General features: G+C 44.3%; 1 protein-coding gene across 4 annotated transcripts in view; it reads left to right on the forward strand.

Annotated features, from left to right (window-relative positions):
* Positions 1–7,738, forward strand: part of ANKRD29 (ankyrin repeat domain 29) — a 62,787-nt gene extending 55,049 nt beyond the window's left edge. For all 4 annotated transcript variants that reach the window (XM_048840477.2, XM_048840474.2, XM_048840476.2 and 1 more), the window contains 3 exons: positions 55–150; positions 1,405–1,503; positions 5,477–7,738. In XM_048840477.2, coding sequence (XP_048696434.1) covers positions 55–150; positions 1,405–1,503; positions 5,477–5,560 — 279 coding nt within the window. In that variant the 3' untranslated portion in view covers positions 5,561–7,738. The remainder of the gene's footprint in view (positions 1–54; positions 151–1,404; positions 1,504–5,476) is intronic.
* Positions 7,739–15,852: the final 8,114 nt, after the last annotated feature.

Below are 15,852 nucleotides of genomic sequence, written 5' to 3' on the forward strand. Positions count from 1 at the left end.
AGCTTGTAAAGCTATCATAATAACTGAACACTTTTCTTTCTTTCTCCATTAAAGGATGGTACCACTGCTTTACTTAAAGCTGCTAACAAAGGGTATCATGACGTTATAGAGGAATTACTCAAATTCTCTCCTGCACTTGGCCTGTTGAAGGTATGTACTGAAGTACGTTGATATTGGCATATAGAGTTTGAGAGGCAAAAGGCCTGCTTCTCTACTGCTTTCATTGACATCAGTACAAAGCGAGTGTTCTGATTTGGTGCTGGTTCACAACCATTTTATAGGTATTTATGACTATGAAAAGGGAAGGCAGTGAAAATCTATATTCTTTTGATTTCAATACTCTTTAAATATGATTGAAACTCTTCTTTAAAATCCTACATACTAAGCTTTGGGAGGAGGATGCATACTGTGCTGTAGATAGAATTAAGCTTTGTTTTCTGCTATTTTTGTCTGAAATAAATAGATTGATGCAATTTTAGTGCCAAATCCTGCCCTCTGTTGCACTAATGTTACTGAGGGTGGAATTTGGCAAAGCAAGTTAGACTGCAAACTAGAATTCTAAGAGTGCTATTCCAGACAAAGCAATTCTGTATTTGATTTAGTTCTCTTTGAATGAATGTAGAGGCTTTGAAAATTACATCGGCTATTTGCGGGCAGATTTTTAAAAGCTGATTTCATGTGCCCATAGATTGCAAACATTACTGGCATGATTTTGCAGCTATTTTGGGGTGTAACTAATGTCACTTGGAGGTGTTAGTACCAGATTTTCAAGTAGAAACAGGTACTTAAACATCCAGGTGACATTAACTGTGGGTAGTTAACCACTACTGTATCACTCATTACAAGTGCAAAATTGCATCCCCACTTATTTGCATTTTCAATTCTGTGGCCCCAAAAAGGAGGCAGGCCTGTGGTGAAAGGTCTGGCCCCAACTCTCCAACATATATATTGAGAGAGAGAGAAAGAGAGAGAAGAAGCAAAAAACCCACAAAACTGGTTTGCCTAGAATATATTTCAAGTGATTTTATTTTGCTTTCTAAAGGCTGAAGTTAGTCTCCAGATCAACCTTTTGTTGTTTATTTAACATACTTCTAGTCTATTGAAAAATAGAATTACAAAAAAACACTACTACTTGGTAATGTCAGCCTGACTCTTATTTACACTAACACGCCTTGAATTACATTTATACCCACTTTAAAGCCCCTGTACATTGCCAGGAAAGAGACTCATTGTTAAGGCCCTGTGTCTTTATGTCTGATCAGATCACTTTTGATGGCCTAATCTCTATAGTGTTGTTTCTCTTTTCCTTATACGCAGGTCTGTTCTTTGCTGCTGTTTCTGTTTTTGTTGTTTCCCCCCCATGCACCTGGTACAAATGTTTAGATGTATGTTTATATTTTCTAGAATGGGACTTCTGCTCTCCATGCGGCCGTGCTGGGTGGCAACATTAAAGCAGTCGCACTACTTTTGGAAGCGGGAGCAGATCCTTCTCTTAGGAACAAGGTACATTTTGGTGTTTTATCCAGAGCTTGTACAATGTACCTGTGAAAACATTAAACATTGTTTCTTCCCTGTTACTACTAAACTCATTTTGAACAGCGGCAGTCCGCACTTTTGCATGTTGTCTTTGCAATGTGCCTCAACCCTCATCCAAAGAAATTATTCTCCATGCCCATTCAATCTTTAGTTTCTCTATAACACTAATTACAAGGATGCCAATTAGTGCCACTAAGGATAGTGGTATTTGTGATGTGGACATTAACCCAAGAAGAATTGGATGGGGACTGTGCAGTCATTCAATATAGATAGACCACCAAAGATTAAATTGTCACAACTTTCCGTCATACCAACTCACACCAGTCAGTTAGAAGTGAAAAGCTCTGTATACCATTACTGCTCCCCTGAGCTATCCAATCTCACTAAATCATAAACTCTGTGTTGGTGTGCAAACTATATTTGAGAGAAACTATGACCAGCTAATATTCTTGGACAATCATAAATTACAGATATCTATGCACCAGGACTGGGTTGCGCCACCGGAGTTTAGATCTGGATTCAAACTTTCCCAAACCCTGTGTGTATTTGGATCTGAAATTTTGGATTAGTTTTAAATTAGATTACATTTTGGATTAGAAACAGCAGGTTGAAATCATAACTTATTTTCAAACTTTATATAGCAGGGTCCTTGAGACGATTCAGCTTCCTGGGTCTCCCTTTATTAATTATATTGGGGAGACAGAACAAATCACTCAGATCCCATAATTTATTACATGAATTCAGCACTTTTCATGTTTGCAAATTGCCTGCAAACAAGTTTTTACTTGATTCTATTAAGTGTGTTATAATATGTATTGCATATCTTATGCAAACGTTTCTTCCTCTGTAGTTTGTTCATGAGCTATTTGTTGCAAGTACACCTCTACCCCAATATAACGCTGTCCTCGGGAGCCAAAAAATCGTACCGCATTATAGGTGAAACCGCGTTACATCGAACTTAATTTGATCCACCGGAGCGTGCAGCCCTGCCCACCCCGGAGCGCTGCTTTACCGCGTTATATATGAATTTGTGTTATATCAGGGTAGAGATGTAGTTGCTATCAGGTTGGGTTGGTTAGTTGTGATTGGACACAGGTCACATGGTATTGTTTTCTGTTCTCTGAATGAATGAGTGAACATTTCAGAATCAGGTTTCTGGTACAAATATTCTTGTTTGTGAATTCATCAACATTTATTTTCTGAGTATTCTCTAACAGTTGCTTAAAATATGCTGTTTCCATGAACACTCCTCGTAAGCTCATTTGCTGAAATACAGAAGAAAAAGGCTGCAAACAGGTGGAACAAACTCTCATTTTAAATCAAGAGAATAGTCACATAAAATATTTAAGTAGTCAGACAGGCTTGATATAGGGAAAGAGAATGATTTCTAAAGCATTTTAAGATTTACCATATAAGAACTAGGAATTATAATTATCTTGAATAAGGGAAATAAAATTTACATATACTATTTCTATCACTTTCCACTAGATGGAAGCAGAGTCAATCTCTTTAAAACAATAGTTTATATTTTATTAGTAGGTTTCAGAGGAACAGCCGTGTTAGTCTGTATTCGCAAAAAGAAAAGGAGTACTTGTGGCACCTTAGAGACTAATCAATTTATTTGAGCATGAGCTTTCGTGAGCCACAGCTCACTTCATCGGATAGATTGAAGTGAGATTGAAGTGGTCACAGGGCCTAATAACATCAGCCACACTATCAGAGGCTCATTCACCTGCACATCCACCAATGTGATATATGCCATCATGTGCCAGCAATGCCCCTCTGCCATGTACATTGGTCAAACTGGACAGTCTCTACGTAAAAGAATAAATGGACACAAATCAGATGTCAAGAATTATAACATTCATAAACCAGTCGGAGAACACTTCAATCTCTCTGGTCACGCAATCACAGACATGAAGGTCGCTATCTTAAAACAAAAAAACTTCAAATCCAGACTCCAGCGAGAAACTGCTGAATTGGAATTCATTTGCAAATTGGATACTATTAATTTAGGCTTAAATAGAGACTGGGAGTGGCTAAGTCATTATGCAAGGTAGCCTGTTTCCTCTTGTTTTTTCCTACCCCCCCCCCCCCCAGATATTCTGGTTTAACTTGGATTTAAACTTGGAGAGTGGTCAGTTTAGATGAGCTATTACCAGCAGGAGAGTGAGTTTGTGTGTGTTTGGGGGTGGGGGGGAAGTGAGAAAACCTGGATCTATGCAGGAAATAGCCCGACTTGATTATGTAAAGAGTTGTCACTTTGGATGGGCTAGCACCAGCAGGAGAGTGAATTTGTGTGGGGGGGTGGAGGGTGAGAAAACCTGGATTTGTGCTGGAAATGGCCCACCTGCTGATCACTTTAGATAAGCTATTACCAGCAGGACAGTGGGGTGGGAGGAGGTATTGTTTCATATTCTCTGTGTGTATATAAAGTCTGCTGCAGTTTCCACGGTACACATCTGATGAAGTGAGCTGTGGCTCACGAAAGCTCATGCTCAAATAAATTGGTTAGTCTCTAAGGTGCCACAAGTACTCCTTTTCATTTTATTAGTAGTTCATGCTTTGTTTTGATAATATCCAAACAGATGTGCCAGTTTTTGCAACTACTAACAGTTATTTGCAGAGGGTGATAGAGTCCTTTCCTTGAGCTTTATTCTATAGTTCTTTCCCCTCCTCCCCACATTGGAAAATATTTGGAAAATAATATGCCATTTGGTGTCGTTGGGTGGATTTCCAAAACAAGAACATTACTTTGAAGAAATATTTCCATTATATCTAAATGTTAATTTCTACAGGTCCTATTCCCATCGTTTTTGTTTTCAGTGGATATAAAGTAGGAGACAAAAATCTTTGATACTCTGGTCACTAAGAATCTAATACAAAGCCCATTTGCTGCTGGGTTTTTTTGTTTTGTTTGTTTTGTTTTCCCCCATGCACACAGTACAAATGTTAGATGCCCATTTACTTCTGCAGGCTTTGGATAATGTCCTAAAGATCTGCCCCTGCTGCCATTGAATTCAATGGCAATATTCTCTTTTGCTTCTATGGGACTGTCATAGGGACTCCAAAATCCCCCCAGCGCAGAGCCTGTCAGCTGTTCAAATTTCACATAAGCCTTATTTTGAGGACTTGAGTAGAGCTTACATGTTGTATAGGCCTTGTGTTGACCCCTTTGTAGAGGACCAAATTTCACTTTTAAGGCCTCTCTACACTGTCTAAAATTTGAAATGGTTTTAAAAACTGGTCCACTAAATGATAAAGGAGCCATAGAGTAGACCAGGCTTGGGTAACCTGAACAGCTTGTGATGAAGTGGGTTCAAAACAAGCATATGGCAGGATTATAGGAAGTGAACACAAGGAAGAAAGAAAAGGAGTACTTGTGGCACCTTAGAGACTAACACATTTATTTGAGCATAAGCTTTCGTGAGCTACAGCTCACTTCATCTGAAGAAATTGTGATTACTCTTTCAGGGCTAGATTTTAATTAGCCCTAATAAGGCCACATCAGGTAAAGAAGGGGGGTAGGGCAAGTAAGGTGAGTGTGGCCACATTAGGGGTACCCAGAGCCCGGCATGAGGGGATGGGGCTTGAACAGGAGCTACATGTCAGATACCCTCCCCCGCATGAGCAAATGGGTAGAACCACTGCTCTACTGCATGCTAGTCTATGGAGCTGTCCAGACCTTTAGGAGGGAGGGAAGTAGCATCCAAAAAAAGGGGGTGAAATAATGTATTCCTCCTCAAAGCGTACAGGGAAGGAACTGTGACTCAGCTACAGTCACTGTTAGGTAGGGTTGAGCCTAAAGGTTCATCTTAGCCCATAGTAACTAGAGTGCAGCCTACATTTAAACACAAATGATTCTTTATTGCGCCCAACGTTTTCTCGAGGACTTTAAATTCTGGCCCGCATTTTCTAATCATGCTGTTTCTTGTTTCAGGCAAATGAACTGCCAGCAGAACTAACACAAAATGAACGCATCCTCCGGCTCCTCCGGACAAAAGAAAAGCACAGGAAAAGCTAACCCAACTTTGTGTCGGATGTGGTTTGGCAGGGAGGAGCCAGGTCCACACTGGCACGAAAGCAAATCTGGTTTTGAAAATGGCTTATTGAATCCTGATTGCAGAATTGATGTAGCATGAATTAGCAAGGTCAGCCTTCAGCACAGAGCAGGGGTGCACTAAAGCTTCAGTTTTGCACCATTAAACTCAATAGGAGTTTTGCCAAGGGCTTCAGTGAGAGCAAGATAGGGCCCTAAAGGCCTTTTTGCACCACAGCCCTGTCCATACTTGAAAATCCCAGCATTCCCAGCAGTGCTATAAATCCTAAAATGTGTGTAGTACACTTTATAGCCACACACAAGTGCTCCAACCATTTCACAGGCAGTCCCACTACGTTTTGACTGCACTAGCTGAGATCAAGTCCTAACGCCTCTTTGTGTACCTGTTCAGTTTGAATCATTCAGCTTGTGTAGATGAGAAGCACAGATGTTCCAGTTGCACTGGTTCAATTAATCTCCTCAGCACAGTCCCCCAAGGCTTCAACCCACCCTTCAGTGATGGCTTTGGCAGTTTGGAGACCAGGCTGTGCCCCCCTTCCTCCCCACGGCCATTCCATGCAGGCCTGAAAGCTAAGGGGTGCTCATCTGGTCTCAGCTGTGCCCAGTAACTCCTTCCCTGTTTGCAGCCACATGTAGGACAGGAATATAGGACACAAACCAGCCTATTGAAATCACAACTTTATTTAGAACAAGGAATTTTTTATTGGCCAGTACGAAAACAACCCACAACACAATGGGGAAAAGTTAGGGAGCGGAAACACCACAGCATCTACACACCCACACTAGAAACTTCAGTTCCATATGTAATGGACTACCTTACTCTGGAGTTGGCATGGCACGGAGGTAACTGTTTCATCTGTATCTCATATTTGCTTGAGACCTGAAAAGGAGACTTAAGTGAAAACATATCCCAGGCTGCCCCCTCCCCCATCCCAAGTAAATCCTAGTTCTCTTGCTTACCAGGAGTGGGGGGGTTAAGTAACTTCTGGTTCTCCCCACTATCCTTGAGGATCAGAACATCTGCTAGGGGGCGACTCCCTGAGGTGGGGGAGGAGGATTGGAGGAAACTGGCTGTGTGCCAATGGGCACCTCAAAGGGGTGTCCTCCCTCCAGCCCCTGGCCTTGACTGCTCTGGATCGTAGAGGGAGACACAAGAGAAAAGGTAGGTGTTACTTAAGCAACAACTCATTAAAATGATCCAAAACTTTACAATTTACCCCAAAAGTTATCAAGCAAATGAGAGCAAACTTGTTTCCTCCTCAGATTAAACTTTGACCTGTGTAGTACCACAATCCATCCAACAGTGGGTATGGGGGAAGCTGGTGGCCTTCTGCAATGTAGTTCCCTTTCCCTCCTAACATATGCTCAAATCCATGGACAGAACAGAGCCATTGGAAACAGTCACTGTGCAAACCAAGCGTAGCATGTTGTTAACATATATTTAGCTGTGAAGCATACCTGTATGGGTGTTATAAATGTACAGTATACATTGTACACACAAACACATGTATATGACATGGCTTAGTGTTCACCAGCTACTATGCAATGCAGCTGCTCCAGGGACCTGTGCCTGGAATTATGGGAGAGGGCCCATTATGAGCAGGTACATCAGCAGTTGGTAGGCCATGTGTAATGTGGGCACATTATACTCCTGAGGGCATTCTGTGCCAAAAAATTTAAAAAAATCTGTGCACAATATTTTAAAATTCTGCAAATTTTATTTGTTAAATAAATGTGAAGGCTTCAGCATGGCATGGGGGAGCACAGGCCACTGGCTGCACAGAGGTGGGAGATCACTCTGCAGCTTCTCCCGGGACACGGACTCACTGGTGAGGCTGCACCCAACCCTGACACAGTGCAAGGACCGGGCCTTCCCCAGAAGCACCCCAGGGCCTGCTGCTCCATGCGAGGTGCACCAGGTGTGGGCAGGCAGGTTCAGCACAGCAGGATCCAAGTGTGGAGGGGCTTAGTGTGGGGGGATCCAGGTGTTGGTTGAGAGGGTTCTGTGTGGGGCCATCTGGGTGTGGGCAGCTCAGTGGGGGATTCAGGTGTGTGGGAGATCTGTATGCACAGGGACTTGTTAGGGGGTTCTGGATACAACCATAATGGGATGCTGCAGGAGGTGGTTGGGGCTTGGCGGGGAGGGAGCCTGGGCATGCGGGGTGAATAGAGCTTGGGGGGGGGGTCTGGGTGTAGGAGGATAGAGCTTGGCAGGGGGATCTGGGTGTGGGAGGGTCCAGATGCTGGGGGAATGGGGCTCGGTGGGGTGGAGATCCAGGTGCAGCTGGTTGGGACTAGGTGGGGTGGGGATCCAGGTGACTTATCAGAGTGGTCCAGGTGCAGGGGGAGTGGGGCTCCTTAAGAGGGTTCTGGGTGTGGGGGTGTGAGGCTCCATGGGAGGGTCTGGGTATGAGGGGTCTGGATGCACGGTGGTTGGTGGGTGGGAGAGCAGCTCTCTGTACAGTGATCCTTCCCTCTGCAGCTGAGGAGCGATGGGCGCAGGAAGTGGGGGGTCGGGGGGTTTGCAGACTTTCCTGCAGTTGGGGGCGAAATCTCGGGGTGGGTCTGACCCAGCCCTTGATGCTGTGCAGGGGAAGAGGAAGTCCCGTCCTCCCCAGCCCAGCCAGGACTAGCAGCTGAGCCCAGCGCAGGGTAGGAGCCACCAGCCAGGTCTTCCCCAGTTCCGCCCCGTGCCCCGCAGAGATTTACCTCTCTGCTAGCTGCCGTGGGCACCCAAAACATACTGCTGGGGAAGGTCGCATGACTGCTCTTGTGGCTTCCTTTTGCTTCCCCGTCAGAAAGTCATTTTTCTGCAGGGAAGCAAAGAAATCTGCAGGGACATAAATTCTGCACATTCGCAGTGGTGCAGAATTCCCCCAGGAGTAACATTATACCAGTGTGTACAGTAGAGGCCCATTAGTGTGGCCACAACAAATGGCTGCATTAATAAATAGTTCTCGAACACTCAGCTGCAACATTTAACCTTGCTGTGCTTCAGACCTCTAGTGAAGCTGGGACTTGATACAGCATGGTTAAGGTTCTGTAATGTGGATAGGACCTTGACATGTTTTAACCATGGCCCTGTACCATGTTACATCTATATACAGTAGTTATTGCAGTCAGTATATACACGCCCTAAATCATGTTAGTCAAAACCAAAGTTACAGATTTCCCTTGGTGAGGTTCAGACATGGTGCTAATTCAGTATGTGGACACAAACCATTCTGCCCACCTCCAAATCATGGCAAGTTGCTTCAAAGTGTTAGTGTGGACAGGGCTTTCATTCCCAAGGAAACATGGACTGCTGCCCTTTTAAAATTAGGCTGCAAGTCTGACCTTTAGGTGAATCATTGCACTTTTCCTTTAGCGAATAAAAAAGAGCCACATTACTATTGCTTGAGGGAATATAGTTCACTTTAGTGCAAACCGTTTCCTCCAATGTATGGATCATAGCCATAATTATTGCAAAACCAGGAATCTGGTACTCAGTGCAACTTACTATTTTCTTGAGGGTAAGGGAGGTGGGGGAGAATCCAGGTCCTGGTTAATAGAAGTGAATGCACCTTTGTTTGCAAGCTACTATTATTATATATGGTATTAGAAGGGAAAACTGAATGCTTTCCTGTTAGAGTATGAGATGGTACCAGAACAATCTGCCTGGTTGGGTAATTAACAATGTGCTTTCATTGAATTAAAGCAACACTTTTGCCTAACTGAGTCTTGTAGACAAGCTAGTATGGGATTAAAGAATTATGCATAGATACTTAAAGCATTGCTGTCTCCATGACACTCAGGATCTGACCCTGCAAGAGTCTGGGAAGTACTAAGCACCCTCGAATCCCAGTGACTTCAGTAGGAACTCAGGTTAAGGGATTCTAGGCAGCCCTGACCCCTCAGAAGTAAATCTCTCCCCTTCCTGATCACCTAGAGCTTCTTCAGAGCAGCAGTGGGTGGAGGTGAGTAGAGGCAACCAAAATCACGCAAAGAGAAGCCAGTTGTAAGGCAGACAGACAATCATTTAAAGCCCTCAATAGCCAGCCTCGGTGGGCGAGTCAAGGATAAATACACCTTAGTCATGCAGTACTGGACAAGCCACAGTCCCAAAGCGAGGAATATTTGGCTTCTCTGACTCCAGAAGAGAGAGGAACTGGCCACTGACAGCCCTCTTTTCTCACAGCCTCCTGATGGCAGGTCAAAGTAGAGAGGATAGAGTAGCCAGTGGCCCTATCTGCAGCTGGAATAAAGGAACTGCGAGATCAAAGCTCAGGTGGCCAGTTAGTGCAGGTTTCTCAGTGAGTACTTGTCTCCAGTCCTGCCCAAGATGGGCAGAAATCAAGGAGGGGACTGTTCTTGGCCTCTCCATGGGTGTCTGCTCCCTGCATTACTACAGGACTTTTCAGGTTCTTGAGTGTGTTCCCCCTTTCTTTTACATCTGGCTAACTGTTGGGGCAGGGAGGCTCTAATGACACAGCTGTTGAAGAATGTCTGGGATTCTTGCTGCTATGAGGAAGCCCTAAGGGCCTCTTTTAGAGATGTCAACAGCAGAGAGTGCACTTATCCCAGAGTCTCCTTGATCCCCCCTTTTAAAATAGAGCCATGCTGGGCTTTGTAAAAATGGAGGATCAGGGGGAAAGTGACTTCAGCCAGACTGGGATTGAAAAACAGGAAAGATCCGAGCACTTTGAGTATTTATTTGAGCTCCGTGCCTCTGAAGGAGGCTGTTTCAAGCTCAGATGCCCAGGAGGAAAACAATCAAAGATGCACTGTGTAAGTGCAGATATGCTGCTGCAATTTCTAAGCCTACCTCCCCATGCAATGAAACATCCCTCCTCACAGTGAAAGTGTTATAGTACTTCTGTACACTTAGATAGCCCCTTTCGTCTTCACAGTGTTGCACACACGTATACTAATAGGATTTGTTGATTATTCCAAAGAAGGGACCTGCTTTCTCTTTGTTGCTGGAGAGAGTCAGCATTTATATTAATCACAATAATAGAATCATAGGACTGGAAGGGACCTCGGGAGGTCATCTAACACATTTCCTTGGCTTACTTTCAATTTTTGTAATCTTAGATGAATCATTTCAGGCATGTTTTCAGGGGATCTTGTCCCTGCCTGGTCTCTCTCTCTGTCCAAGAGAGAACAAAGAGAGCACAAACAAAACCTCCCCACCCCAGATTTGAAAGTATCTTCTTTCCTTACTGGTCCTTTTGGTCAGGTGCAAACCAGGTTATTTGAGCTTCTTAACCCCTTACAGCTAAAGATTCAGTACAGCTGCCCAGGAGGGATTTTATGCTACCCTTATCTGTATGTGTATGACAGATGGAGATTCTACAACCTCCCTGGGCAATTTATTCCAGTGCTTAACCACCCTGTCAGGAAGTTTTTCCTTTTGTTCAACCTAAATCTCCCTTGCTACAATTTAAGCCCATTGCTTCTTGTCCTATTCTCAGAGGTTAAGAACAACATTTTTTCTCCCTCTTCTTTGTAACAACCTTTTATGTACTTGAAAACTGTTATGTCCCCTCTCAGTCTTCTCTTTTTTAGACTAAATAAACCCAATTTTTTCAATCTTCCCTCATAGGTCATAGGTCATGCTTTCTAGACCTTTAATTGTTTTTGTTGCTCTTCTCTGTATTTTCTTCAGTCTGTCCACCTTTTTCCTGAATTGTGGCACCCAGAACTGCACACAATACTCCAGCTGAGGCCTAATCAGCGCGGAGTAGAGTGGAAGAATTACTTCTCGTGTCTTGCTTACAACACTTCCACTAATACATCCCAGAATGACGTTCGTTTTTTTTGCAACAGCGTTATACTGTTGACTCATATTTAGCTTGTGGTCCACTCTGACCCCCCAGATCCTTTTCCACGGTACTGCTTCCGAGGCAGTCATTTCCTATTTTGTATGTGTGCAACTGATTGTTCCTTCCTAAGTGGAGTACTTTATATTTGTCCTTATTGAATTTTATCCTATTTACTATTGTACATTTTGTCTGAGGATTGCAAAGCACTTTACAAACACTATTAGCTTCATAAGCTTCAGAATGTATCTGTGAAGTAGGCAGGGAGATATATATGAATCACTTCATCCACCACTGAATTGCATTCACTTCTGGGAGGATGGAGGTGGGAAGAGAGCAGCAGCTGTTTAACCGCTCACTGTAGCACTACACAACAGTTTAGGCCACACATCAAGGTATACTGTACCCAGCTAGAATAGCAGTGGGAATGAGGGTAGGCAAGTGAATTTAAATTTGGCCAGGACTTCAGGGCTAATACCTTACTCTCATAAAAAGTGCCGTGGGGTCTCTCATAACCACATGTGCTTGGGACCTTGGTTTTACATATCACCCAAAAGACAGCAACTCCGGAAGTACAGTGGCCCTGGTTTGGCCACTACGCAAAGTAAGATACATGGGGCCCCCTCCAATACCCCTGTCCACCTGTGACCTTTTCAGGCACCTCATGACCTCCCCTCAGCAATGAGTGAGTGCACAGTCTGTTAGAGCATGTGCAAGCTAGGAAGCAGGCCTCGAACACAGTGAGTAAAAAAGGAGGAAAAAATCTCTAGCACCACCCCTTTCAAGCATTAGTGTCAGACCATAGAAGGAAGAGAGGATGAGCATGGAGGAGGGGCTACAAGGCATTGAAAGAGCTGACGTTCCAGACTCAGTACTGTGCTGTCGGGGCCCATGGACACAAAGCTCTCTGTGACCACATCAACTTAAGCCCACCACCACAATGCCACCAGTAATGTGCTAGGGGACATGTTTGGTAATGACACGGGGAACAGTTACACTGATTGAATCATAGCACCACCACTTCTTGCAGCACCTAGGTCTTCCTTGGAGGTCACCTAGCCAAGTACTGGCCCGGCCCAACCCTGTTTAGCTTATGAGAGCTGATAGGAGCAGAGCACATGGTGGTACAGCTGCAGGCCATAGTAAATGCACTTTATGAACTACAGTGCTAATTTGCCTCAGAATCAGGGCCTAATTGCAAGAATAATCTAGCTTTCTTTACTCATCCAATCATAATGAATATTGTGGCACTTTCCTTTTAATTAAATTGTCCTTTTCACAGGTTTCATTTCCCCTTTAAAAAAGTCACAGCTATAGTGAAAAGAAAAGGAGTACCTGTGGCACCTTAGAGACTAACCAATTTATTTGAGCATAAGCTTTCGTGAGCTACAGCTCACCTCATCGGATGCATGCAGCTGTAGCTCACGAAAGCTTATGCTCAAATAAATTGGTTAGTCTCTAAGGTGCCACAAGTACTCCTTTTCTTTTTGCGAATACAGACTAACACGGCTGTTACTCTGAAACAGCTATAGTGGTAACTCATGATTCAGCCCACAGATCTGCAACCACAAACTGGCCCTCAATTAACACAGGTAATTCATTACAAATGCCCAAAATACGAAGGGCCATCTTGATCTCTGGGGAAACCCTACTAACTTAAATGATAAATTTGGTCCATCTCGTTTTGCAAAGGCCTTTCTATATGTTTTGTGTAGTGCACAAAATTTGTTTTGAATAAAAGGTCTTAAACAGCTGGGCCATGATGCTTGGATTAAAAAAAGAGCACATGACAAATGTGATTCCCAAGTATCAGGGTCTTTTGAGGTGCAGATAGTTAGTTTACACATATAAATTCCCCCATGTGGATCAACAAATAAATAACCCTAATTAGGCCAGATTCAATTAAGTCCCATTAACTTCTACTGGGTTGCACAAGAAAATAAGCAGCACAGAAATAGGTCCATAAGCATTATATTTAAAATTAACATGGGAAAGGAATAAAATAGCTTTAAAAATGTTTGTTTGGAATCCTTGTTTTACTGTAGTGTTGCACTACATTAGGCATTGGTACTGTATTTATACATAACACACACATGAACAACCCCAAAGACTGCACAAGGCTCTGGTTTTCAGCAGGGTGCACACGTAGAGATAAATGGAGCTGTACCTTCTGATCACAGCTCTGAATTTGGTCCATAGAGTTTTGTTACAATTTAAATTCTTTTCTGAATTCCACTGTTCTCTTTGACCTGCAGTGCTGTATATTTTATAAAAACCTATGCACATTTATGTTATTCAATGAACTATAACGATGCTACACTAGGTATATTGCTTTGTTAGGGCACACTTTTCCATGCCATCATTCAAATTAAAATGACTATGCTACTCAGCTTCCTTTTACTGTTTTTATAGTTCAGGGGTTATTTGCTGTCCTCCTGTGTGTTTGTTTCCATATGTAATAGCAGTGTACAGTTTGTATATGAATAAGCTTAAACAGTTATAGAATACAGTAAGTGATTTTCTAGGTCCTGTTTTTCTTAACACCATTCTGCTCCAGCCAGTTCATTATACCTTCAGTATTTTTCAAGCATCTGGAGATGAATTAGGCACTCCATAAAACTAGTAAAGGCAATGTTCCCGCCCTGAAGAGCATGCAGACTAAATTCAGTATGACAAACCAAGGGGCTGATCTAAAGATCATTGAAAGACCCCATTGACTTTAATGTCTTTTGGATCAGGTCCCAAATGAGGGAGAGGAAAGAAAAATAAATGTGAATAAGCTCACACTGCTACTCGGTAAGTCATACACACCACACGTGCTGACTTTCCATTGTGCTTGGGAGCGGGGGGAGTGGGGTGCTCGACCCCGGCTCTGCCCCAGGCCCTTGCCCCACTCCACCCCTTCCCTCAAGGCCACACCCCCGCCCTATCTCCACCCCTCCTCCACCCCCACCCTGCCTCTTCCCACCCTGTTCCACCCCCTTCCCTGCGCGCGCAACATCCTCACTCCTCCTCCCTCCCCACCCAGCCTCCTGCATGCCACAAAACAGCTGATTGCGGCAGGTGGGAGGTGCAGGGAGGGAGGGGAAGTGCCGATTGCTGGGGCCCTCCAGTGGGCAGGAGGCACTGGGAGGCGGGGGAGGTGCTGATAGGGGGGCTGCCGGTTGGTGCTCAGCACCCACCATTTTTTCCCCGTGGAGTTGGTGCCTATGATATACATATCTTGGTGGTTCTGCTCCTTTTTTTAAAAAATGAAACAAAGTTTTGCACTGATCTCTCCCATTTCAATTCAAAGAAATGCCTACACCCTATTGCTATGCATACTGTTGTATTCAGTGGATTTTGACCTGTGACAAAGTTCCTCCTCTGCCTTGGTGGGTCCTGCACTTATTGGCAGATTTGCTCGCCTCAGAGGTTCACGGCAGCCCTCAGTTTGGCCACTTTCGTGGTTCAGATCTGCCGTTCACTCAGCCTCATCACTGGCCAGCATGGGGAAAAGGAAGAAGAACAATCCCCGCAGTCTCTGCTGATCCACCTAGTGGATCGGGGAACAGGCCAGAGACCTTCCCCTCTAGTGGAACCCACAGTCAAATTCAACTCCTCCGGTATCAAGTAGGGAGTTGGGGGGATGGAGGGAACCTGGGCCCGCCCTCTACTCCTGGTTTCAGCCCAGGGCCCTGTGGATTGCAGCTGTCTACAGTGGCTCTTGTAACAGCTGCGTGACAACTACAACTCCCTGGGCTACTTCCCCATGGCCTCCTCCCAACACCTTCTTTATTCTCGCCACAGGACCTTCCTCTTGATGTCTGATAATGCTTGTACTTCTCAGTCTTCCAATAGTACACCTTCTCACTCTCAGCTCCTTGCATCTCTTGCTCCCAGCTCCTCACATGGACACCACAAACTGAAGTGAGCTCCGTTTTAAAACCCAGGTGCCCTGATTAGCCTGCCTGTCTTAATTGATTCTAGGAGTTTCTTGATTGGCTGCAGGTGTTCTAATCAGCCTGTCTGCCTTAACTGTTTCCAGAAAGTTCCTGATGGTTCTGGAACCTTCCCTGTTACCTTATCCAGAGAAAAGGGACCTACTTAACCTGGGGCTAATATATCTGCCTTCTATCACTTTCCTGTACTCGGTGTCCCCGTCCGGTTCCCTTCGTTTGACCCTTTGACCACACTCCTGTCCCTGTTATTTCATTAGTTGTCCCGCGGATTTATTTGGTATCCAGGTCCTGTGGATCCCCCTCTTAGGCTGGGGGGGAATCCTTTAGCAGTGGACGGGCTTCGCCCGCCCACTTCCCGGATCCCAATAGGATTACTCTCCTATAGCCATCTGGCCCAACCCTGTCACAGTATTTTAATTTTTCTTTACTCTTCAGGATTCTTTCTCCTACTGTAGCTACCCCTTCCAACACTTCAGTTGCTCCTTCATGATGAACTGTGTCCCAGCAGTAAAAT

The sequence above is a fragment of the Caretta caretta genome, chromosome 2 (assembly GCF_965140235.1).
Source record: "Caretta caretta isolate rCarCar2 chromosome 2, rCarCar1.hap1, whole genome shotgun sequence".
Classification (NCBI taxonomy): domain Eukaryota; kingdom Metazoa; phylum Chordata; order Testudines; family Cheloniidae; genus Caretta; species Caretta caretta.